General features: G+C 46.1%; 2 protein-coding genes across 4 annotated transcripts in view; both read right to left on the bottom strand.

Moving 5' to 3' along the window:
- TRIM44 (tripartite motif containing 44) overlaps window positions 1-24912 on the bottom strand; it is a 547049-nt gene that overhangs the window by 290304 nt on the left and 231833 nt on the right. The window lies entirely within an intron of this gene.
- The window catches only part of LDLRAD3 (low density lipoprotein receptor class A domain containing 3), a 178273-nt gene that overhangs the window by 118198 nt on the left and 35163 nt on the right, over window positions 1-24912 (bottom strand). For 2 of the 3 annotated variants that reach the window (XM_032805074.2, XM_032805075.2), the window contains exon 2: window positions 4773-4919. In XM_032805074.2, coding sequence (XP_032660965.1) covers window positions 4773-4919 — 147 coding nt within the window. Of the gene's footprint in view, window positions 1-4772; window positions 4920-8267; window positions 8328-24912 lie in introns of those variants that run through there. The other variant, XM_075065260.1, reaches the window with a different exon arrangement.

The following is a 24912-nucleotide window of genomic DNA, read 5'->3' as shown; positions in this document are numbered from 1 at the left end:
CGTTCTTCTCTTCTGCAGATTAAACAATCCCAGTTCCCTCAGCTTCTCCTCATAAGTCATGTGCTCCAGCCCCCTAATTATTTTTGTTGCCCTCCGCTGGACTCTCCAATTTTTCCACATTCTTCTTGTAGTTTGAGACCCAAAGCTGGACGCAGATGAGGCCTCACCAATGTTGACTAGAGGGGAATGATCACATCCCTCAATCTGCTGGCAATGCCCCTATTTATACAGCCAAAAATGCCATTAGCCTTCTTGGCAACAAGCGCACACTGTTGATTCATATACAGCAGGCCTGCACAACTCTAAAGCGGCGAGGGCCACATTACTCCAAAGAAAACAGCTGAGGGCCGAAACCCCCAGCCCCGTGGAAACGCCTCCCACCCCCCACTCCCCGGACCTCCCGGCCCAGCGGAAACACCCCACCCCAGCACCGCCCAGCCCTGCAGAAACAAACTCTCCTTCCCCAGTGCTGCCCCACCAAAACAGCTGTGGGCCAAAAAGGAAGGTTGGGGATGGGGAGGTGATACTTGATTTTAAATCAACCAGGGGCTCCCTGCTGAAGAGGTGGCTGGAAGCCCTCAGGGTCAAATTAAAGGGCCCGGGGCTCCGATGGCTGGGGGAACCCAGAGCTTTGCAGGGCTGGAGGAGGGATTTAAAGGGTCCAGAGCTCCTGCTGCCGAGGGGAGCCCAAGCCCTTGAAATCCCAGCCCCAGCCCATCCGCTGGAGCCGCAGCCGGGATTCAAAGGGCTCTGGGCTGACCGTGGCAGCGGGGATCTCTGAGCCCTTTAAACCTCAGTCGCAGCCAGGAATCTCTGCGGGCAGCCCAGAAGCCCTTTGAATCCCAGCCACGGCTGGGATTAAAAGGGTTCTGGGCTCCCCGCCGCTGAGAGCAGCCCAGAGCTCTATGAATCCCGGCCGCGGCTGACATTTAAAGGGCTCTGGGCTCCCCAGGGCTGTGGGCAGCCCAGAGCCTTTGAATCCTGGCCACAGCTGGCAGGGCCGGCTTTAGGAAGCGCGGGGCCCTGACAGGGATGACTGAAAAGAGAAAAAAAAAAAACATGTAAAAAAAGCCTTTCATTTCTTAGCAACCAGTTCCCTATAAAAAGTTCTGCCACAGTATGTATTTTTTGTACCAGTACGGTTACCATACGTCCGTATTTTCCTCCCGGATGGCAATTTAAGAACCAAAAAGCCTGACATGTCTGGGAAAATACAGATGTATGTTAACCCTACCTAAAGTTCTTTTTTAAAAAGATGGGTCTGAACTAGAAATGAGCTCTGCCACTCCCTGAGAGTGTGCTAGGGGTGCATGTGTGTGGGTCCCAGCTGCTCCCTGCCCACCTCATTGAAGCAGGTGTGCAGGGTTACTTCCCTGGGAACTGCAGGGCACCAGTGGACATGGGGCTGGCGGGGGGGGAGGGGGCTGGAGGTAGGGTCTGGCTGCAGGCTGGAGACAGGGAGTGTGGTGGGGGCTGGCTGGCTTCAGGCAAGGCCACAGGAGGGGTGCGGCATGGGTTGGCAGGGCTGGAGACAAAGGAGTGCAAGACTGACTGGCTTCAGGCAGGGAGGTGCGACAGGGGTTGGCTGGAGACAGGGCAGGGCACGGCAGGTGGTGCGGTGGGGGCTGGCTGGAGACGGGCTGGCTGCAGACAGGAACTGGTGCAGGCAGGGCAGGAGGTGCGGGGTTGGTGCAGGCAGGGGGTGCAGCAGGGGTTGGCTGTGGGCAGCTGGTGCAGGTACAGGGGGTACAGCCCATCCTGTATGGTGAGTGCCGCCTCCTCCTCCCTCCCCTACCAGGGTAGCAGCAGCAGCCCGGGGCTCAGGGACTATTTAAAGGGGCCCGGGGCTCCCCTGCTTCTACCGCCCCAGCCCTTTAAATAGCTGAGGGAGCCTTGGGGAAGCGGTGGGACTCCAGTGGCTATTTAAAGGGCCAGGATGGTAGAAGCAACAGGAGCCCCAGACTTTTTAAATAGCCCCCCAGAGCCCCACAGCCCTGCCCCAGGGCTCCAGCAGTGGGGCTCTGGTGGCAATTTAAAGGGCCTGGGGCTCCAGCCCCTGCTGGGAGCCCCAGGCCTTTCAAATTGCCCCCTGGAGAAGCTGGGCCACCCCAGTACAGCGCACCTTTGCCAGTACACTGTACTGGGGCTTGGGAGTGGGGCCCTCTTAGGGGCGGGCTGATTCAGGGGAATTGGTTGAATTGGCCTAAAGCCGGCCCTGGCTGCTGGGATTTAAAGGGCTCTGGGCTCCTCACCGTTGACGGCAGCCCAGAGCCCTATGAATCTCGGCCGCAGCTGAGATTTAAAGAGCTCTGAGCTCCCCGTCGCTGCGGGCAGCTCAGAGCCCTTTGAATCGCGGCCATGGCTGAGATTTAAAGAGCCCTGGGCTCCCCGCCGCTGCGGGCAGCACAGAGCGTTTTGAATCCCGGCTGCAGGCCGCACAGTGAGCCTTCACGGGCTGTATGTTGTGCAGGCCTGATATACAGCTTCTCATCCACTGTAACCCCTAGGTCCTTCTCTGCAGAACGGCTGCCTAGCCATTCAGTCCTTAGTCTGTAGCAGTGCATGGGATTCTTCCATCCTAAGTGGAAGACTCTGCACTTCTCCTTGTTGAACCTCATCAGATGTCTTTTGGCCCATCTTCTAATTTGTCAAGGTCCCTCTGTACCCTATCCCTACCCTCCAGTGTATCTACCACTCCTCCCAGTTTAGTGTCATCTGCAAACTTGCTGATGGTGCAGTCCACACCATCCTCTAGATCATTCATGAAGATATTGAACAAAATCGGCCCCAGGACCGACCCTTGGGGCACTCCGCTTGATACCAGCTGCCAACTAGACATGGAACCACTGATCCCGATTACCTAGCCAGCTTTCTATCCACCTTGCAGTCCATTCATCCAGACCATACTACTTTAACTTCCCGGCAAGAATACTGTGGGAGACCACATCAAAAGCTTTGCTAAAGTCAAGATATATCACATATCCACTGTTTCCACTCATCCACAGAGCCAGTTATCTCGTCATAGAAGGCAATTAGGTCAGGCAGGCATGACTTGTCCTTGGTGAATCCATGCTGACTGTTCCTGATCACTTTCCTCTCCTCTCCTCTGCTTCAGAATTGATTCCTTGATGACCTGCTCCATGATTTTTCCAGGGACTGAGGTGAGGCTGACTGGCCTGTAGTTCCCCAGATCCTCCTCCTTTCCTTTTTTAAAGATGGGCACTATATTAGCCTTTTTCCAGTCATCCAGCACCCCCCCGATCACCATGAGTTTTCAGAGATAATAGCCAATGGCTCTGCAATCACATCCGCCAACTCCTTTAGCACCCTCAGATGCAGTGCATCCGGCCCCATGGACCTGTGCTTGTCCAGCTTTTCTAAATAGTCCTGAACCACTTTGTTTTTTCAACAGAAGGCTGGTCACCTCCTCCCCATACTGTGCCGCCCAGTGCAGCAATCTGGGAGCTGACCTCGTTCGTGATGATAGATGCAAAAAAGGCACTGAGTACATTAGCTTGTTCCACATCCTCTGTCACTAGGTTGCCTCCCTCACTCAGTAAGAGGCCCACACTTGACTTTCTTCTTGTGGCTAACATACCTGAAGAAACTCTTCTTGTTACTCTTAACATTTCTTGCTAACTACAACTCCAAGTGAGATTTGGCCTTCCTGATTTCACTCCTGTTCGCCTGAGCAACATTTTTATACTCCTCCCTGGTCATTTGTCCAAACTTCCACTTCTTGTAAGCTTCTTTTTTGTGTTTAAGATCAGCAAGGATTTCACTGTTAAGCCAAGCTGGTCACCTGCCATATTTACTATTCTTTCTACACATCAGGATGGTTTTTTCCTGCAACCTCAATACAGATTCTTTAAAATACAGCCAGCTCTCCTGGACTCCTTTCGCCCTTATGTTATTCTCCCAGGGGATCCTGCCCATCAGTTCCATGAGGGAGTCAAAGTCTACTTTTCTGAAGTCCAGGGTCAGTATTCTGCTGCTCTCCTTTCTTCCTTGTGTCAGGATCCTGAACTCAACCATCTCATGGTCACTGCCTCCCAGACTCCCATCCACTTTTGCTTCCTCTACTAATTCTTCCCTGTTTGTGAGCAGCAGGTCAAGAAGAGTTCTGCCCCCAGTTGGTTCCTCCAGCACTTGCACCAGGAAATTGTCCTCTACACTTTCAAAAAACTTCCTGGATTGTCTGGGCACTGCTGTATTGCTCTCCCAGCAGATATCAGGGTGACTGAAGTCTCCCATGAGAATCAGGGCCTGTGATCTAGTAAATTCTATTAGTTGCTGGAAGAAAGCCTTGTCCACCTCATCCCCCTGGTCTGGTGGTCTATAGCAGACTCCCACCACAACGTCACCCTTGTTGCTCACACTTCTAAACTGTAAAGACTGTAAGCCAGCAAGATGATTATGTTTCATCTGAAGCTGCTTCAAGAGTTCAATCTATCAGAGGAAGAAAAAATTAAGCATTACAGATGAGAGATGTGTTCAGCAAATATCTAAAATAGGGTGGAGAGTTGATGAGGTGGTGAGATAAAGGAACTATTCCAAATAGCAAGAGATGCAGAGGAGAAGGCTCTGATCAGGCTAGTGGCAGGATGAAAAGGTACTGTAAAGGTACATTATTTGTCACTAACAAAAGGCAAACAACAAGTCAGGCAGATGCTTCATCATTGGAAGAATATAGACCACAACACATGCAAATAATGCTATCTAACTGAGCCTCAAGGTACAAAACATGTAAGATAATCAGAGGGGTCACTCACGGCATTCCTTCTCGTCACTTTCATCGAAGCAGTCGGGCAGCCCATCACACTGCCAGGCCCCTGGGATACAGCGTCCGTTACTACACATGAAGTTTCCAGGAATGTTGCATTCATTTGTGAAGTTATTCCCAGGCAACAGCTGGCTCTCTGCAACAGAAGGGGGGTAAAAAACCAAACACCCAATATACAGGACCTGCTTTAACTTCACAAGGCATATCCCTGTGGTAGATAAAGAACACATGGTGAGCCAATGATAATACTGTCCATCAATGACAGATTAAACACAGACAATGAACAGGCTGCCCCTTCACAATGCTGCGAAAGGGGTTCACTATATCTCCTCCTTTCTCCTTCCTCCCACCCACTAGAGCAGAGTTAGCTTTAATCTCTCTCTTCCTTCCTAATATTTCCAGTCTAACAAGTTCATGAGAGACTACACACTGACTCCAAATCCCCATACCTTTGTCTGATCAGTACTGTGTCTGCAGAACATATTCCTACCACCTCAAAGCTAGGTGGCATGTTAGTTAATGAATATTAACCTTTCAATTCAGTTTTAAATACAGTGCTGCTAGTCAAAATTAAAAGTGAGCTTTCTAATCTAGTCCCCTGGCATACATCTGTTCACATGCTAGTAAGGCAGTTGGCACATTAAAGCAGTCTGCCAAGGAGAGGGAGTTCAGTACTAGAATGGCAGGAATGCTGCAGATCAGGATAGAAGCATGCTGGAGAAGTTTAGTGCTACGTTTAACATGAGGCACTCTAACCAGTAATATCAGTCAAGCTCTTGTATTTTTATGCACTGAAGCTTACAAATGCAAACATCACCGAGAGAACTAAATTCCAATGAAGGAAGATGATATGGGGAGTATGCAAATATGCAATTAGGAAAGTGGTTAGTTTGCAGGTCGAAAATGAAGATTCAGGGATAGGGTTCCCCCTACGACACCCTAGGGGAAAGGTAAGTTCTCCAAAGCTGCATTTTAGGTCTGAAATGGAACAAGAAGTGACAGTACAGGATGGGATATGGAGGATTTCCTTTTCCTCATCCCTGTTTTCTCCCTACCCTGCCCCTCCTTAAGCTCCTTGCCCAGCCAGGCCCTGACTCTGGATGAGAAGGTGAGGTAGGGATGGTGGACAATCAGACTCTTCCCGAAATCCCTCGCATTTTTCCCTAATTTTATTCTTGCAAATGCCTGAGCTGTTTTTGTTGAAACTTCCCCCTCAAAATTCAGCCTGCAGCAGACATTTGTTCAGCCTGAACCATTAAAGACTGGCAAAATTATAAGCAACTGACAATCAGGTCTTATAATTAGGGCCTTACCAAATTCCCAGCCATGAAAAACGTGTCAAGGGCCATGAAATCTGGTCTTTGGTGTGCTTTTACCCTATATATGCGGATTTCACAGGGGAGACCAGCATTTCTCAAATTGGGTGCCCTGACCCAAAAGCGAGTTGAGAGGGAGGGGGGGGTTGCAAGATTATTTTAGAGGTGTTGCGGTATTGCCAACCTTACTTCTGTGCGCCTTCAGACCTGGGCAGCAGCAGCAGCGTAGAAGTAAGGATGGCAATATCATACCATACCACCCTTACTACTGCGCTGCTGCCTTTAGAGCTGGGCAGCTGGAGACTGGCGGCTGCTGACCAAGGGCCCAGTTCATGCGCTGCTGCCTTCAAAGTACAGGTGGTAATACCATACCATGCCATCCTTACTTCTGAGCTGACAGCACTCTGGCCGCCCAGCTCTGAAGGCAGCGCTGCTGTCAGCAGCAATGCAGAAGTAAAGGTAGCAGTACTGCAGGCACATACACCCCGCTACAATAACCTTGTCACCCCCTCCCCAAAACTCCTTTTTGGGTCAGGATCCCTACAATTACAGCACCGTGAAATTTCAGATTTAAATACCTGAAATCATGAAATTTATTACTTTTCAAATCCTATGATCGCGAAACTGACCAAAATGGACCATGAATTTGGTAGAGCCCTACTTATCATGGGACAAAATTGGGCAGCTTTAACTACAGGCTCTGCTATTAACTCAGTCTCCAGTGCTGTTAAAAAAAGCAGCCGCCACTGAGCCCAAAACAGACCCAATTAGACCACACAGCCGACAATTCCTTTTCTGTTTTTACCAATTTCATCCAAACCTTCTTTCACTCCCTGCTTCACTGCTTTCCTGTTCAAGTGAAACAGATTTAACTCTCCTCACCTCCCAGTGCAGAAATGCTGCTATTTAGCACACGCTGGAAAGAGTCCCTGAGCTCAGTGCCTGCTCACTCTAGCCTTTTCTTAACCAAGAAAAGCATCCATTGCTGACAGGGGAATAGGATAAGCCAATTCAAGTCTGGTTTAAATTGGTTTTAAACAAGAATCATAGAATACCAGGGTTGGAGGCAACCTCAGGAGGTCATCTAGTTCGACCCCCTGCTAACAGCAGGGCCAATCCCCAGACAAATTTTTGCCCCAGATCCCTAAATACCCCACTCAAGGATTGAACTCACAATGCTGGCTTTAGCAGGCCAATGCTCAAACCACTGAACTATCCCTCCCACCTAATTAAAAATGGTTTGTCCTGGGCTATCCTGCAGGGACAGTTGTGTGGACCAGCAGTTCAACTACAGCCATTGCTGGCAAGTACTGCCAGCAATAAACACATGACTAGGGCAGAGCCTTAGAGCACTGTCATGGGCCTTGTCTACACTGCCACATACAGCGCTGAAACTTTCTTTGCTCAGGGGTGCAAAAAAACATCCCCTCGAGCGATGTTTCAGCGCTGCAGAGTGCCAGTGTAGACAGTGCTACAGCGCTGGGAGCTATTCCCCTCACGGAGGTGGTATTATTAGTGCTGGGAGAGCTCTCTCTCAGCACTGGAGCCGCGACTACACAGCCACGTTAAGGCGCTGCCAGACATACCCATAGACACAACAGGTTTGGCATTCTTATGCTCAACCACCAAGTCAACTTCTATTGCTGCCTTAATCTAGTTCAAGTCATTTCTCTCATCACTGATCTGTATCTGCTTAGCAATAATGCAGAAGGTGAAAACGATCTGTCAATATTACAGCAACCCTCTATGAACAAAAAGCCACCACTGTGCTAATAATACAACACATATGCCTGCAAACGAAGAGAACCTATAACTATCATACCAAACAAGGTTTTCTTTAGCTAGGCAAAGAAATAGGAAACAAAACAGCTGGAACTATTTTTCCCCTTGTGAAGGTACAGTTGATCTGTGTTCACCTTAGATTTATTATACAGCATCCAGCAGTTGAAGATTCAGCAGGATTTTCAAAATATACATTTTATAGAGAGGTCAGCACTGCATCAAAGGAACACTTTTTTGGTAGCCAGTTGCTATTTAATTATAACAATGATAGGTATTTCTAAAGAGATCCTGGGATGGAAAGAGCAAAATGTTTTATAGCTGTTAATCACTGCGAGGGGGTGTTATCCTCATTTCATAGAAAAGGAAATTAAGGCACAGAAACCTACAAGACATTAGGATTTTCTAATCTGCCATTCCCAAAAGGTGCAGATCCATAGATGACTGCCTCGGAGGAAGTTATAGAAAAGTTTAATCTGTTTTTTGCCACCATGTCATCTAACAGTTCTCAAATCACACACGGAGCTGCACCCATTTGAAATTAAAATCCTGGTATAGATACAATCAGAGCAAATGACTTGTCACAAGAAGTCTGTGGAAGAGCTAGGAACAGAACCAAGGTCTCCCAACTCCCAGACTTTTGTCTTAACCACACATCCATCTTTCCTCTCTAAAGATCACAGAATTTCAGAGGAAGAAAGCTTGTCAGATGCATTTCCAATGTACATGATACAAAGACAGTAGTCTTACAGACTCTGAAGCCCCTTGAGGGGAGAGAGGGTCAAAAGCCCAACATCTGCTTCTGGTTTTATTTATATTTTTCCTGAAAATAAACTGGCCATGTTCCTCAGACTCATGTCAAAGCGACCACATAACTAAAGGAAATCTCATTGAGACAGAAACCTTTGAACATTCTTACAATCCCACTTTAATAAATCGACTATAATTGTCCTTTCCCAACTAGACTAAGACATTCTGAGAACAGCCATCAAATCCCATCTATTACCCAGTAAAATATTTATAGACTGTTCTATGGCACCCACTGAACTTATCCTCACAACCACCCTTTCAGGCAGGGATGTATTACCAAAGGGGAAACGGAGATACCAAGGGATTATTATTTGCCTGAAGTCACACAAGCGGTTTGTTGCAGGGGTAAGTTTAGAACAGAGATCTCCTTAATTCCAGTGCAATATCTAGACTACCAACCAACTGCTTTCTAAGATGGTCCTTATCAACTGCTAGAAAAGTCAGAGGTTACGAGCTGAAGCATTTAAATCATATACTAAATGTATCTAGATATTCATTATTCAGATTACTCCACCTCTAAAGAATCCAATTGTGGACATAGAGCTGTCAAAACAATTCCACATGTGGAATAGTTTAAGTTACATTTCTCTTTTTGCTTACTGGCTTTAAAAATCCCCTTCACTCTCCTCTACTGAATCAACTTCAAAAAACCCCAAAGCCCATAAAGAGAGCCTCAATCCAGTTGTTAGTTCTCAACCCTTGGGAATGTGATGCTCTTGCTTATTGCCTTCCACCTCACCCAAGGCACGGCCTGCTGGATAATTCAGAGCGGGGTGCCACAGAAAGGACCAAATTAGATCACCCAGTTTAATTCCCTGTAGGGATGAACCAGGGTTTAAAATACAGTCCATACACGTCAGTTTTTGTGCAGCCTATTGGCAATGGCAGAAATTCCTTCAGTCTGGCAGAGTAAGCTTTCCAATAGCTGACATACTTACCCTGCAGCCTCTCTTGTTCTGAATCCAAACTAAACACTAGATGCATGGATATGTTCAGTTTAAAAAAAAAAAAAAAGGAAAAAAGAAAAAGTGGCCCATTTTCACTGCAACGCACCACTCACTTAAAAAAAAGCACACCATCTGGGCTGAATAAAAAGGACCTCGTGTCATTTTAAAAGGGGACTGGACGAGGGAAACCAGTCTGATTTAAACAGCTACTTCCAAAAATGCTGGCATCTAAATACTGAATAGTTGCTAAAAAAGCTTGAACACCACAGCAGCAATTCCCACTCCCCACAAAAATAAGCCATCTCTGAGCACTCCACTTTCTATCATCACAGCCAGAAATGGGTATTTCTGACAGGACACCTTTAGCCCGTTAAAAACTATAGAACATATAGCACCACTGAAATGCAGCTATAGGTGAAAGGTACAGTGCAATAACTAGAGTTAGTGACATTTTGGGCCAAGGATATCAGGACAAACTGCTGCAAGAAGTTCAATAAGATCTTTAAACATCTACCTAGAGTAGGTCAGAGTTTCTAAGGTCTTTTCCAAAATATCTACACACAGTAAATATGGTGAAACTCAGGGTATGTCTACATTGTACTCCTGGGGGATTTTGCACAACTGCACATGCACAGAATTCATGTCCCCTGCAGATTTCTTGGCTTCCTCGCAGAAAAATGACTTTCTGACGGGGAAGCAAAGGGAAGCTTCAAGAGCAATCACGTGCCACTCCCTAGTAGATACACGTGCCAGGTACATTGTTTCAGGCACCCAGAGCAGCCAGTGGAGAGAGAAATAACCACAAGGCTGGGGACACCCCAGACAGTGGCTCCTGCCTTAAGCCAGTATCAGCTGCTAGTCCCAGCTGGGCTGGAAGCAGGAGAAGACAAGACTTCCTCTTTCCCTGCAAGGAGTGGCTGGGACTATGTCAGACTCACCCCCAGAAACCTCCCCCAGCTGCAGGAAGCTCAGCATCCTCCCCTGCTTCCTGCTCCCATCACTCCTCAGCTGCAGGGAAGGGTTCATTGTATAGGAAGCTGATCTCCCATCTGCCCAACCCCCGTGCAACTGGACTTTCCATACTCAAACACCCCTGCCAAGCTTCATTCCATACACCCAGAAAACCCCCTAGCACTCCATACCCAAACCCCACCCCACTGAACCTCAACCCCTGCATCTGGAGCCCCTGCCTCCAGACCCTCACGTCCGCACCTCAGACCACCACTCCACTCAGCTCCCTACTCTCAAATCCCCATCCTGACAAGCCCCACCCCCCTGCATCACCTTGAAGCCCCACATCCAGACATCCACATCACTGATTCCCAGCTGCACCCAGAACCCCCACCCAACCCTATTCCCCCAGCACATAGACTCCTATGCTGAGCTCCAATCACCTTCAACTGGAAGCCCCAGCAGAGTCCCATTGCCCCATACCTGAAACCCCCAAAACGAGTCTCTGTACATCCAGATCCCCCCACAATCTGCCTGCACCCAGATTGTCCCACACAGAATCCTCTCACCCCACATCTGGATGCCCCCACACTGAGCCTCTTCACACTTGAATTTACCTGGTTAAGTCTGCCTACCCCATACCTGGTGCGCCTGGTGCAGAGAGGCAGGGCCCCACGACGTTTCTGGGGCAGGCTCAAGCCTTGTACTGTATCAGGGTCAGGTGCAACCTCACCACTGAGTCCATGTACCAGGGACAGGGGAAGGGAAACTGCAGGGTGATCTCCCACCTTCGTGCAGCCAGTGGCCTGTACTCCCCACTGCCATGCTTGAGCCTCTACATTTATTTATTGACAAATAAAACTTACAGAATTTTAAAATATTGTGCACAGAATTCTTAATTTTTTGGCGCAGAATGCCTCTCCTATAAGTCATGCGCTCCAGTCCCCTAATCATTTTTGTTGCCCTCCGCGGGAGGCTCACCAATTTATCCACATCCTTTCTGTAGTGGGGGCCCCAAATCTAGATGCAGTACTCCAGATGTGGCCTCACCAGTGCCAAATAGAGGGGATCATCACTTCCCTCGATCTGCTGGCAATGCTCCTACTAACGCAGCCCAATACACCATTAGCCTTCTTGGCAACAAGGGCACACTGTTGATTCATATACAGCTTCTCATCCACTGTAATCCCCAGGTTTTTTTCTGCAGAACTGCTGCTTAGCCAGTCAGTTCCCAGCCTGTAGCAGTGCATGGGATTCTTCCATCCTAAGTGCAGGACTCTGCACTTGTCCTTGTTGAACCTCATCAGATGTCTTTTGGCCCAATCCTCCAATTTGTGTTGGTCACTCTTGTCCCTATCCGTACCCTCCAGCATAGCTACCTCTCCCCCGCAGCTTAGTGTCATCTGCAAACTTGCTGAAGGTACAATCCACACCATCCTCCAGATCATTAATGAAGATGATGAACAAAACCGGCCTCAGGACAGACCCCTGGGGTACTCCGCTTGATACCAGCTGCCAGCTAGGCATCGATCCATTCATCACTACCCATTGAGCCCAACAATCTAGCCAGCTTTCTATCCACCTTATAGTCCATTCATCCAATCCATACTTTTTTAACTTGCAGGCAAGAATACTGTGGGAGATGGTATCAAAAGCTTTGCTAAAGTCAAGATATATCACACATCCACTGCTTTCCCCATATCCACAAAGCCAGTTATCTCGTCATAGAAGGCAATCAGGTTGGTCAGGCATGACTTGCCCTTGGTGAATCAAGGTTGACTGTTCCTGATCATCTTCCTCTCCTCCAAGTGCTTCAAAATGGATTCACTGAGGACCTGCTCCTTGATTTTTCTGGGGACTGAGATGAGGCTGACTGGTCTGTAGTATCGTGGATTCTCCTTCTTCCCTTTTTTAAAGATGGGTACTATGTTTGTCTTTTTCCAATCATCTGGGACCTCCACCAATCACCAGAAGTTTTCAGTGATAACGGCCAAAGGCTCTGCAATCACATCAGGCAACTCCCTCAGCACCCTCGGATGCATTACATCCAGACCTATGGACTTGTGCATGTCCAGCTGTTCTAACCTTAACCTGTTCTTTCACCGCTAAGGGCTGCTCACCTTCTCCCCATACTGTGCTGCCCAGTGCAGCAGCCTGGGAGCTGATCTTGTCCGTGAAGACCAAGGCAAAAAAGCATTCAGCTTCTTCCGCATCATCTATCACTAGGTTGTCTCCCCCATTCAGTAAGGGTCCCACACTTTCCCTAATCACCTTCTTGTTGCTAAAATACAACGGTCAGTTTAATCACAGTGAATCAGATCTCTTCCTTCATGGAGGATTGCATTAGATTCCTATAGCACCAGTGTCAAGTAATATTCCTTAATTTGAACATTAGAGTTCAAAAATAAGGTACTCGCATGAAATCCTCTAAGCTTAATCTCCAGCTTAGATCTGATAGGCTGCCACCAGGTCAGGAATTATAGGGCCTGACCCCCCTTTCCTCTCTCTGGTGTCCACCTCTTGGGGACACTAGTCCAAATCCCTTGGATGCTAAAAGCAGGGAGAAACCCTTCCCCCCTCCTTCCCAGGCTTGTCTCTTGGTCTAGCCTGCGAGTATCAAGAACCGGTTCTCTGTTCCCAGATAAGCGTTCTCTACCCTCGGACAATTGAGATGCAACTACAACGCTTGGCTTTGCCTTTCCCCGTGCCTGCTTCCGTGAGGAGACAGGTACCTGATACAGAGGTTTCACTTCTTGCCTTACTAGAAAAGAAACTTCCACAAGTTTTGAAAAAAAAGAAAGCTTTATAAGAAAAGAGACAATACAGACTAATAACTTGCATAAACATTTATACAGGCTCCTACTTAAGAAATCTGAATACCCAGTCTGATTTAAAATAGCCAATTAAATAGACCAGCAATCACATCAGTAAGTACAAGAAAGCATATCATAGCCGATTTTACTTGTTCCCGGTTTTCTTCACTGCCCCTTAGTAGAATGAGAGAAGATTGGAATCAGCAAGGTAGCTTGTCCCTCACAGCGAGGAAACAACAAGACCCCATCCACATCTGTAAATACAACCCAAAGCTCCTCACAGCCGAATTGCTTTGGGTTCTTTGTACTCCAACTTTTGGTATAATATTTGAGATAAGAAGGAGTTAGGAGGAAAACTTGTTTACTCACAGCCGAGAAAACAAAAAAGACCCGAGTATACAAATTCCCACCCTGAGGGGGGGGGGGGGGGGGGGGGGGTTTTTAAAATCATTTCTCTGATTGGTCCTCTGGTCAGGTGTTTGGTTACCCTTTCCAGGTAAAAGAAACTTAACCCTTACCTTACCTATCTACTTATGACAACCAGGCTCGGACACAATGCATTAAAAGTGACAGGGGAAAAAACAGGAGGTGAAAACAGGCCCCACCATGGCCAGCTCTGAGCAGACACTCAGCAGCTGCTACCTCCCCACCCAGCCAAGTCTGCAGGGAAGGTAATGGGCTGGGGATGTGCTAAGCTGAAAGAAGTGCTGGGATGGGCCCTCGGTGCCAGGACAATGCTCAGCCTAGACAGCACAAGGGAGGCAGGGATACTGTACAGCACTGAGGGACCCCAGCTGCCTGTGGAAAACACCTTCATCCATGTTGCAGCCTCCTTCCCCACTGCTGCCCTGTCTGGGCCAGGAGGCTCGAGGAATGCTGGGGCCTTCCCTCCCAGCTCACAGCACTGGAATGCCAGCAGGGCTCCCCCACTGGGTAAGATGCAGGTGCCCCAGCCCGATACCTCAAGTGCTGGCAGCCCTGCACTGCTGTCTCAAATACAATTGGAGGGGAGGAAGTGGAGGTAGCCGGGTCTGTGCTCACAGCTGGCCTAGGGGGAGGGTCCTGGGCCTTCTGTGTCCTCACTTCATTTCATTGCTCACACCCCCATCAGAGGTATTGAAAACTATTCTGGCTCTCAATGGTGTGTTCTGGTTCCATTCAAGCACTGATATAAATGCATTGTAACTCATCAGACTTGACTCAGGACAACATCATGCAAGCACTTAACAGACAATGGCCTCTACACCAGTGGTTCTCAGCCTATTTACTATTGTGGGCTGCGCAGGCAGCTCTCCATGTGTTACATGGGCCGCATCCACACAACATATATACTACCTGTATGGCCCTGAGGATGTCACATGGGCCGCAGCTGTGTGCTGACTGGGCCACAAGCAGTCCGCAGATTCAGAATCACTGCTCTACACTGTCCACACGAGAGCAAGAGAACTAACCAGTTAGGTCCTGTTACCTCTCTTGCTTTCCTCCTCTCAACACTGAAACATCTGACTTACTAACACTCAGTACCCGAAACGGGGAGGCAGTGCTCACCTGTGCTCATAGGAGAATACTGAACATAAGGACTGGGAGTTCTGCTCCTGGCTCTACCACTGATTCTCTGTGTACAAGTCACTTAACATCTCTGCATCAGTTTACCCACCTGTAAAATGGAGATAGTACACCTATTGCTCAGGGTCCTGAATTCCTCTAAATGTGTAAAGTACACTGAAATCCCTTGTTAATAGAAGTAAATAAAGTAATACAAACAAAAACTCATTTTCCTTTCCATTTCTTCTTAAATAATTACATTTGATGCCACCCAATGAGTTTGTCTACAGCTGTTTGTTTGTCAACCTGTTTCCTAAATCCCTGTAGAGCCCAGACTCCAGCTGGATTTGCTTTTGTCTGCATTACCGCCAAAGAGGCATTGGCAGAACAAAAGACAAGCATCCCAATCTGCTTCCAAACTGGCTCCAAGAAGTGACGGATGAGACAGGCTAGCTCCCTCTGGATCCATCAACAGCACATAAACCATCTGTCACAAGCAAAGAAAGAGACACTCACTAGTGATTATTTGAAGACACTAATCTCTCAGCAATTTTAATCCCTCTCTCCCACCCACTACCACTTAAATTGCCTGATGATTACATTTCCGATGCATCCAACATTAGAAGTTGTGGGGGCTACTCGTGAAGACAGATGGACAGGTATAATATAATGTCAACCCATAAGAATAATTCTGGCTCTTTCTCATGCTCAGGTTGGCCACCCCTCTACTAAGCCATCACCCTCTACACTATTTAAATCTATTTTAAAGACTTATCTTTGCTGGGTTACCTGAAACTTAGACTATTTTTTTTTAAAAAAATCTGTTTGTTGATGCCTTTCCCCTATCCTCCACTACTTGGATGTCCGTCTTGGGAGTTCCTCAGTGCAGGGGGCTATTCTTTCTTGCATGTCTGGAGAGCACCCAACATGTCATCAACACTACCATAAACAATAAGATATGGACTCTATATTCTTTACTTTCTATTCTAAGCATCATCATATAGCATTGTTATGTTAAACAGCTGACATGCTCCACCCCAGAAATGGCAGCATTTCAAAGCTGAGTACAAAGATGTGTGTGTACACTGTATACATCACTCAAGGGTCTAAAATTAACATGCTACTAAAATGTTAGTTAATGAATAGATTTGCTTCTCCTTTCTGAGGAGTGACTAGGACAGAGAATTTTTTTGTACAACGATGGAACAGAGGACCACTGGGCTTATTTTAAATCCCACAATACTGCATGGCTGGGCTTCTCAGCTGGGGATTTCTGCTGAAATCCCCAGGCTTGAGTTTAGCTGTCTCCACTACAGCTGTTACTTCTGCTTGAACACAGACAAAAACACACATGGCCAAAGCTCATGAGGTCTGCTTAGCGGTGGGGAAAAAGAGGGACATTGCCTGTTTGTAAACAGCCCACGAAGTAGCAATAGGTGACACCAAACCAATACAAACTTTTTAAACAGAATGGGCAAAGCGTGGACAGAGGAAATGGCTTCTTATTTAATTATCAAACTGGCTCCTGACATGGTTGCCAGGACGGTAAGAAGAAATGTTATCAGCAGTGACAAACAGGAGAGAAATCAATGGAAAGGAAAGGTCAGACATTGCCCCATTTAACTTTTAAATTACCTAATCAGGTCTCTTCCTTCTAAGATAGCAAGGATAAATATGCCAAAATTTTAGCACACCTGTCATTCGAGGGTCTTAAAGCACTTTGATGCCTGTAAGGAATTTGTCACCACAAAACCACTAGCATAGAGGTGCCAGTCTCATATTCAATATTTTAAAGTGTGGCACAGAAACTTTAAGGGACTTAGCAAGGACACACACAAATCTGTAGCACAGCAAGGAACAGAATTTAGGAGTCCTGAATCCCAGTCCTGTGCTTTAGCCACAAGACTATCCTTCCTGTTTTAAAAGGATGTAATTTCTGTTTGCCCTGTCGATACAACTGAGAGAATCTCCTGTTTCAGCTGCAAAAAGCCAAAATAGAGTGTGTGCAAAACTTTACTTAGGAGTTTAGACTTAACAAGCCTTGAAGATGAAGAAATTAAATCTATTCAAAGACATGCCACCAGTCAATACTGCTTAAATCTGGCACTAGACCGATGAACAAAAAGAGCCATAATCCTGATAGTTGAGGACACATAGCAACTCCAATCACACCGCAATGGTAGTCAACTGTGCTCAGCACCTCATAGGATATGGGCATGTGATCTGCTCTCGAGAAGTCTGCTTATCCTGTGTGATGGAGAGAGACCCTGTTGACTTTGCACATTACAGTAGCGAGGCACCGTTGTGTAAATACTGTGAAAACGTGGCAAAAGGGTCTTCTGCATTGCTCAAGTAAACAATAGAAAGATGGACTCCCTCCATTTCTTTTCCTTTGAGCATCAGGGGTGTATGCTGTCACTATCACATTATTTATTTGCGTTACTGTAATAATTAAGATTCCATGACTGAGATCCACATCCACAGTGCTGGGCACTGTACATACACATAGGAGACAGCCGTGGCCCAAAAGAGCTTACAGCTAGAGATGCAAGACAGGGAAGGGTTGGGGGAAACTGAGGCACAGGAATAAAAATTTGCCTGAGGTCATAGAGCAGGTCAAGGACAGGTCTCCCGAGTCCCAGCCCAGTGCCCTGTTCAATGGCCTCAGCTGCCTCTTAGAGTATGTCTACTCTAAAATGGGCTTGGACTAACCGCAGTGCAGATGTTTGGGCTCCAGGTGCAGCCCAAGCCCCAGGACCCTTCTACCTCACAGCGTCATAGAGCCTGGCTTCCAGTCTGAGCACAAACGTCTACACTGCAATTAAACAGCCCCTTATAGCCCACGCCCCGCAGCCCAAATCAGCCAGCATGGGCCAGCCACAGGATTTTAATTGCGGTCTCAAAGGTGACACACTCATCACTAAAAACTGTGATTAGAATGGCAAGCAGCCAGAAGATTACTGGGTCTTTCAGAGATATGCATAATTAAGATCTTAACCCCTAAAAACTATATATAGTGCATTTTGGCTGTCATAAAAAGAACTCAGGGGTAAAGGAGTTAAGCCCTTATTCTCCCTGAAGAATAAAGCTCATGATCCCTTGGAGTCATCTGAGACTTAAGAAATGTGCAGCTCTGTTACACTAAGAGTCTCCACGAATGGGAGACAGTGGGGCTTACAGCAAGATTATCCCATGAAGCAGGAATGACAGTAGGGCATGGCTTCTACCCATTGAGCATAACGGGAATTTGAATAACTAGGTGATATCTGCAGTGGATTTCCCCCATAAAAGTCTCTCATAATGGAAAGCCACCTGCTGATTACATGCTAAAGTTCCACAACGCCCACCCACCCCTACTGCAAGCTCAGCATTCCAGATTATTATTTTCAAACCTCTTCAGGTTCTTCAGTGATTTTAAGCAAGCTGGCTTTTCTATTCTCAAGTTATTTCTTCTTCATATTTTCAGACGTTCTTAACCATTAACTGTAGGCACTGTAGAAAAAGTAGCACAATCAAGAATAAAAATCCAAAATATAAGGACATGCCCCAACCATACCAGGCTACAAACCTTTAAATTATACACAGATTCAGATTCATAAGTCTGTGTCCATTTTTAAGTATGTAAGTATTCCCATCAACTCCAGGTTGCATTCCCATCAACTCATGCTTAAAGTTAGGCACACACAAGTTCCTTGCTGAAACAAGACCTCAAACTGTTAGCAATTTGAGGCAGGAATAATTTTTCCTATGCAGTTATACAGACCTTAGCACAATGGGATCCTGATTGCCAATAATAAAACAAGGAGATTTTTCTCAAATTCCTCTACTAGCTTCAACTGCAGTGGAATTATCAGGGGAAAAAGGCCATTTTTTCAGACAGCCAGAGCCCAAACCACATTGGCATAAAAGACCCAAAGCACAGCTGCAGCTGGCCCAGGTCAGCTGACTGAGACTCACCGGGCTGTAAAATTCCTGTCTAGATGTTTTGAGTTTGGCTGGGGCCTGAACTCTGAGACCCCATGAAGGGCAAGGTCCCCAGATCCCAAATGTCTACACAGGCCTGGCCCTACGAGCAAGAATCAGCTGACCTGGACCAGCCAGATGTGTTTATTTGCTGTGTAGATGTCCCCTAAAGGTCTAAAGGCTTTCATGACCACAAATCATAGAATCATAGAATCAAAAGGTTGGAAGGGACCTCATGAGGTCATCTAGTCCAACCCCCTGCTAAAGGCAGGACCACTTTCCCTAAATAATCCCAGCCAGGGTGCGGTCTAGCCGGACCTTAAATAGCTCTAAAGATGGAGATTCTACCACCTCCCTAGGTAACCCATTCCAATACTTCACCACTCTCCTAGTCAGAAAGTTTTTTCTAATATCCAGCCTCGACTTCCGCAACTGCAACTTCAAACCATTGCTCCTTGTTCTGTCCTCCGTCACCACTGAGAACAGCCTAGCTCCCTCCTCCTTGGAGCACCCCTTCAAGTAGTTGAAGGTTGCTATCAAATCCCCCCTTAGTCTTCTCTTCTGCAGGCTAAATAAGCCCAGTTCCTTCAGTCTCTCTTCATAAGTCATGTGCTCTAGTCCTCTAATCATTTTTGTTGCCCTCCGCTGGACTCTCTCCAATTGTTCCACGTCCTTTTTGTAGTGTGGCGCCCAAAACTGGACACAATATTCCAGATGCGGCCTCACCAGTGCCGAATAGAGGGGAATAATCACATCCCTCGATCTGCTGGCAACACTCCTACTAATACAGCCCAGTATGCTATTAGCCTTTTTGGCTACAAGAGCACACTGTAGGCTCATGTTCAACTTTCCATCTACCGTAACCCCAAGATCCTTTTCTTCAGCACTGCTACTTAGCCAAACAGTCCCCAGCCTGTAGCAGTGCATGGGGTTTTTCTGTCCTAAGTGCAGGACTTTGCACTTGTCCGTGTTGAACTTCATGAGGTTTCTTGTGGCCCACTTCTCCAATTTGTCTAAGTCTCCCTGAATCCTATCCCTAAATGGTCTGGACAGTTTTATATCTCCAAAAGATGGCACCTCCAGCAGCACACTGCCGTTCAAAAATCACATATAAGTATCAGTTCAGAAGGAAGGGCAATACCTATTGACTCCCCAATACCACCTCAAATACTTGAACACTACCCAAGCTCTGTTCCTTTTTAATTCTTCATTGCTTACAAGTCAACACCTCAAAATGGTAGGGCTCTGCCTTACAGACTGATCTTTTGGAAGTTCAGCTGCAGCATGTGTGAACGTATGTCCTCCTCAGTTGCACAGCAAATTTACCGTTTTCTGAAACCGCTCCAACTTTCTCAGCACTGTTCGTTAGTGCCAAGAGCTTGGTTTACACCCTTATAGAATATCAAAGTGCTAAGTCCTAAGCGAATAACTGTCCCACATAATTTTGTTTTGATGGCATTCATGTTACCAGTGTCTGAAATATATCCCTTTCAAAAAACTTCTTTGGCTAGAAATGTATGTTTTAGTTTAGTTTCTTAAATCTGAATTTGATGATAGGGTGTGAAAGCGATGTTGGCAATATGCTATAGTACACAGCAATACAAAACAGCACAGCACGAGCAGCTTAACAGCAGGGCAGCCTGAACTGACAAAATTTAACAACTCTCTCTGTATATTCAAACACGCTAAATTCAGTAGAATTTGGTTTTGTATTTATACCCTCTACAAACAAGGAATCTCAAAACACTTAAGGAAAGAGGCAAGATACCAACAGAGCACTAAACCAAATACTTTAACATTTTACACACAGTGCCTTTCATCTCAAAGAATCAAAGTGCTTCACAAAACCATATACACTATACAATCTTCATTCACCAAAATCCAGGCAACTTTGAGATGAAGGGTGCTAAGGGGAGTGGGGGGGACAACAGAATAGAGGGGTGGCTCAAGGACACTTGCATAGAGCAGACAAGACCATAGTTTTAAGTCGCTGCAGACTCACCCTCACATCATAAACCACATGGTACCTGCTTATCTATCTCTGAAGAGTCATAGAAATGTAGGACTGGAAGGGATCTTAGTGGTTTGAGCATTGGCCTGCTAAACCCAGGGTTGTGAGTTCAATCTTTGAGGGGGGCCGCTTAGGGATCTGTGGCAAAAATCAGTACTTGCTCCTGCTAGTGAAGGCAGGGGGCTGGACTCAATGACCTTTCAAGGTCCCTTCCAGTTCTAGGAGATGGGTATATCTCCAATTATATTTATTTATTTATTTAGTCAAGTCCCCTGCACTAAGGCAGGATTAAGTATTATCGAGACCATCCCTGACAGGTGTTTGTCTAATCTGTTCTTAAAAATCTTCAATGATGGAGATTCCAACATCTCCCTAGGTAATTTGGTCCAGTGATTAACCACCCTGACAGTTTGGAAGTTTTTTCTAATGTCCAACCTAAACCTCCCTTGCTGCAATTCAAGCTCGTTGCTTCTTGGGCTATTTAAGGAGAACAATCTGTCACCCTCCTCTTTATAACAATGTACTAGAAGACTGCTACCCTGTCCCCTTCAGTCTTCTCTTCTCCAGACTAAACAAATGTTTTCAATTTTCATTGTAGTTCATGTTTTCTAGACCTTTAATCGTTTTTGTTGCTCTCTTATGGAACTTCCTCCAGTTTGTCCACATCTTTCCTGGAGTGTGGTGCCCAGAACTGGACACAGTACTCCAACTGAGCCCTCACCAGTGCTGAGTAGAATGGAAGAATTACTTCTCGTGTTTTGCTTACAACACTCCTCCTGATACATCCCAGAATGATGTTCGTGTTTTTTTGTTTTTTGCAACTATACTACATTGTTGACTCTCATTTAGTTTGTGACCATTATAATCCCCAAATATTTTTCTGTAGGACTCCTTTCTAGGCAGTCATTTCCTATTTAGTATTTGCACAGTTGATTATTCCTTCCTAAGTGTAGTGCTTTGCCATTTGTCCTACTAAATTTCATCCTATTTCAGATCGTTTCTCCAGTTTGTGAAGATCATTTTGAGTTCTAATTCAGTCCTTCAAAGTGCTTGCAACCCCTCCCAGTTTGGTATCATCTGCAACCTTTGTAATTGTACTCTCTATGCCACTATTCAAAACATTTATGAAGATATTGAATAGAACTGGAACCAGGAAAGACCCCTGAGGAACCCCATTCAATATGTCCCTCCAGCTTGACTGTGAACCATTGATCACTACACTCCTAGTATGGATTTCCAACTATTATATTACAACTAGACTATATTTTTCTAGTTTTCTTACAAGAAGGTCATGTGAGATAGTATCAAAAGCTTTTCTAAAGTGGAACTATATTACATCTGCTGCATGACCCCATCCATGTGTTGCACTGTCAAAGAAAGAGATGAGGTTGGTTTGACATGATTTGGTCTTGACAAATCCATAATGACTTACCACTTTATCATCATCTAGGTCAGGGGTCAGCAGCCTTTGACACATGGCTCGCCAGGGTAAGCACCCTGGCAGGGTGGGCCACTTTGTTTACCTGCCACGTCGGCAGGTTCGACCGATCGCGACTCTCACTGGTCACAGTTCGTCGTCCCAGGCCAATGGGGGCAGCGGGAAGCCACAGCCAGCACATCCCTCGGTCCACGCCGCTTCCTGGCGGTGTTGGGGCTGGGCAGTGTGTTGGGAGAGGGGCCGGCGGCAGCAGCAGGTTGGGGCAGGCAGGCTGGGGCTCCTCCGGTTTGGGAGGACCTTCAGGGCTTTTCTTTTTATGGAGAGCTTGGCGGGCTAGCCTCCCCAAAGCAGGGGTTCATCCGCCGCCCACATCTAGGTGCTTATAAATTGATTATTTGCTCCATTATCTTTCCAGGTACCAAAATTAAGCTGAGTGGTCTATAATTCTTCTGGTTGTCCTTATTCCTCAGACTGGTATTATATTTGCCCTTTTTCAGTCCTCTGTGATCTCTCCCATCCTCCATGAGTTCTCTCAGATAACCACTAATGGCTCAAAAATCTCTTCAGCCAGTTCATTGAGTATTCTAAGATGTATTTCATCAGTCCCTGCTGACTTATAGACATCTAACTTGTGTAAGTACTTTTTAACAATTTCTTTCCCTATTTTAGCCTCAGATCCTAACAATAACATACATTTAACACTTCTGCCATTGCTTCATTTTCTGTTATTGTCTTTTCATCCTCATTAAGTAACAGACCTATCCTGTCCTTGGTCTTCCTTTTGCTTCACATAACTCACAGATCTTGTTTGAAAAACAGTCAAATATATCTATTTCACAAACTGCTGACTCAATATTATGCAGCATAGAATCTGAGAACACAGCATTAGATCTTGCATACAGAAACATTTTAAACCTGCTGTCTAAATAGGTACCTGTAGTCTTGTTTGTTGAATATCTTTTGTAAAACATTAATATTTAAGAATCCTTTTTAGATGTGAATGTATACACAAACACCATGTCTGAAACTCAAACTTTTTCTCCCAGTAAAACATAGCCCTCTAAGATTTCCCTTGTCAACAGGATACTTCTGACCGACATTCACTCAATATAAATTTCAGGCTTGAACAAACATGTAAACATGCTGCAGAACTGGAAGGGAGAAACCCTGCATGAACACTGGTCTTAAAAAAACAAAAAACAAACAAAAAAAAGCTTTAATTCATCATCCAGTAAAGGATAGGGGAAAGAAAAATACATCAAGAATTGCACAAGGAATTGCATACCTGGAGTTTATCTACTTTGGATGCTAAATGTACTTTAGGGATACTATGAGCTTAATTAGTGTATGCACGAAATCATAAATGTCAGTTTGTTATTAAACAGCCTCCTGCCAATCCCTTGCAGTCCTGAGACTCCAAAGCCACAACAGTAATGAGTAAATTCCTGACAACCAGGAAGCAAAGATGACATGTAAGGTTTCAATGTTGAAGATGAGTGAAAAGCAAGCTAACTGCAAGACTGGTAAATGATGAACTAGCAAGCTAACTGCAAAAGACTGAGCCATTACTTCAAACAATTATAAAAAAAGATGGTGTGTGTTGCTCTTTTGGGGCTTGATCCTGCAAGGTCCTGGACACCTTGCATGAGCAGGTCCTTTGAACTGCTGCTGCTGACCAGATATTCTTGCTTTAAAGTTTGTATTCATTTCTATGGTCCAATCTATACTACAGACCTATATAACGACATCGCTCAGGGGTGTGAAAAACCCGTAGGCACTGTAGTTATACCCCCTGTGTAGACTGTGCTCTATTGGCAGAAGAGTTTCTCCCACCAACATAGCTACCGCCTTTCAGGGAGATGGATAAACTATGCCAACAGCAGAGCTCTCTCTCCCGTTGGCACAGAATGTCTGCATTAAAGCGCTACAGTGATGCAGCTGTGCAGATCCAGCATTTTAAGTGTAGACATGCCCTAAGAAGTACCAAGGTTTCATTGATAGCAATTAGTCACACAAACCCTAGGACATCCTCAGCTGCATCTGGTTTTATTAGGGGACAAGGCTCAGGGACAGAAAGGAGGGAGCTTGCTGGAAGCTGTTGCTTCCAGGCGAACTGGCTGATCTGGTTAAAAGGGCAATGTACTTGAAGCGGAGTCAGCGTAGTTAAAGGGGCAATGCACACCTCTCTCTTTCTCTCACTCATGCATACACCCACCAACACTTTGGAAAGTCAGCACCTGTGCAGCCATGCATCTGCTGCAAAGGTGGTGGAGTAGCATTGTACATCAATGATGAGGTTAACTGTAAAGAAATAAGAAGTGATGGAATGGACAAGACAGAGTCTGTCTGGCAAAAAATCACACTGGGAAAGAAAGCTACTAGAGCCTCCCCTGAGATTGTGCTTGGGGGGTGCTACAGACCACCGGGATCTAATTTGGATATGGATAGAGACCTCTTTAATGTTTTTAATGAAGTAAACACTAAGGGGAAATGTGTGATCATGGGAGACTTCAAACTTCCCAGATATAGACTGGAGGACAAGTGCTTGCAAGAATA

This window comes from Chelonoidis abingdonii, chromosome 4 (assembly GCF_003597395.2).
Source record: "Chelonoidis abingdonii isolate Lonesome George chromosome 4, CheloAbing_2.0, whole genome shotgun sequence".
Classification (NCBI taxonomy): domain Eukaryota; kingdom Metazoa; phylum Chordata; order Testudines; family Testudinidae; genus Chelonoidis; species Chelonoidis abingdonii.
The sequence above is the reverse complement of the archived record's forward strand: the minus strand, read 5'-3'. Positions and strand labels throughout refer to the sequence as shown.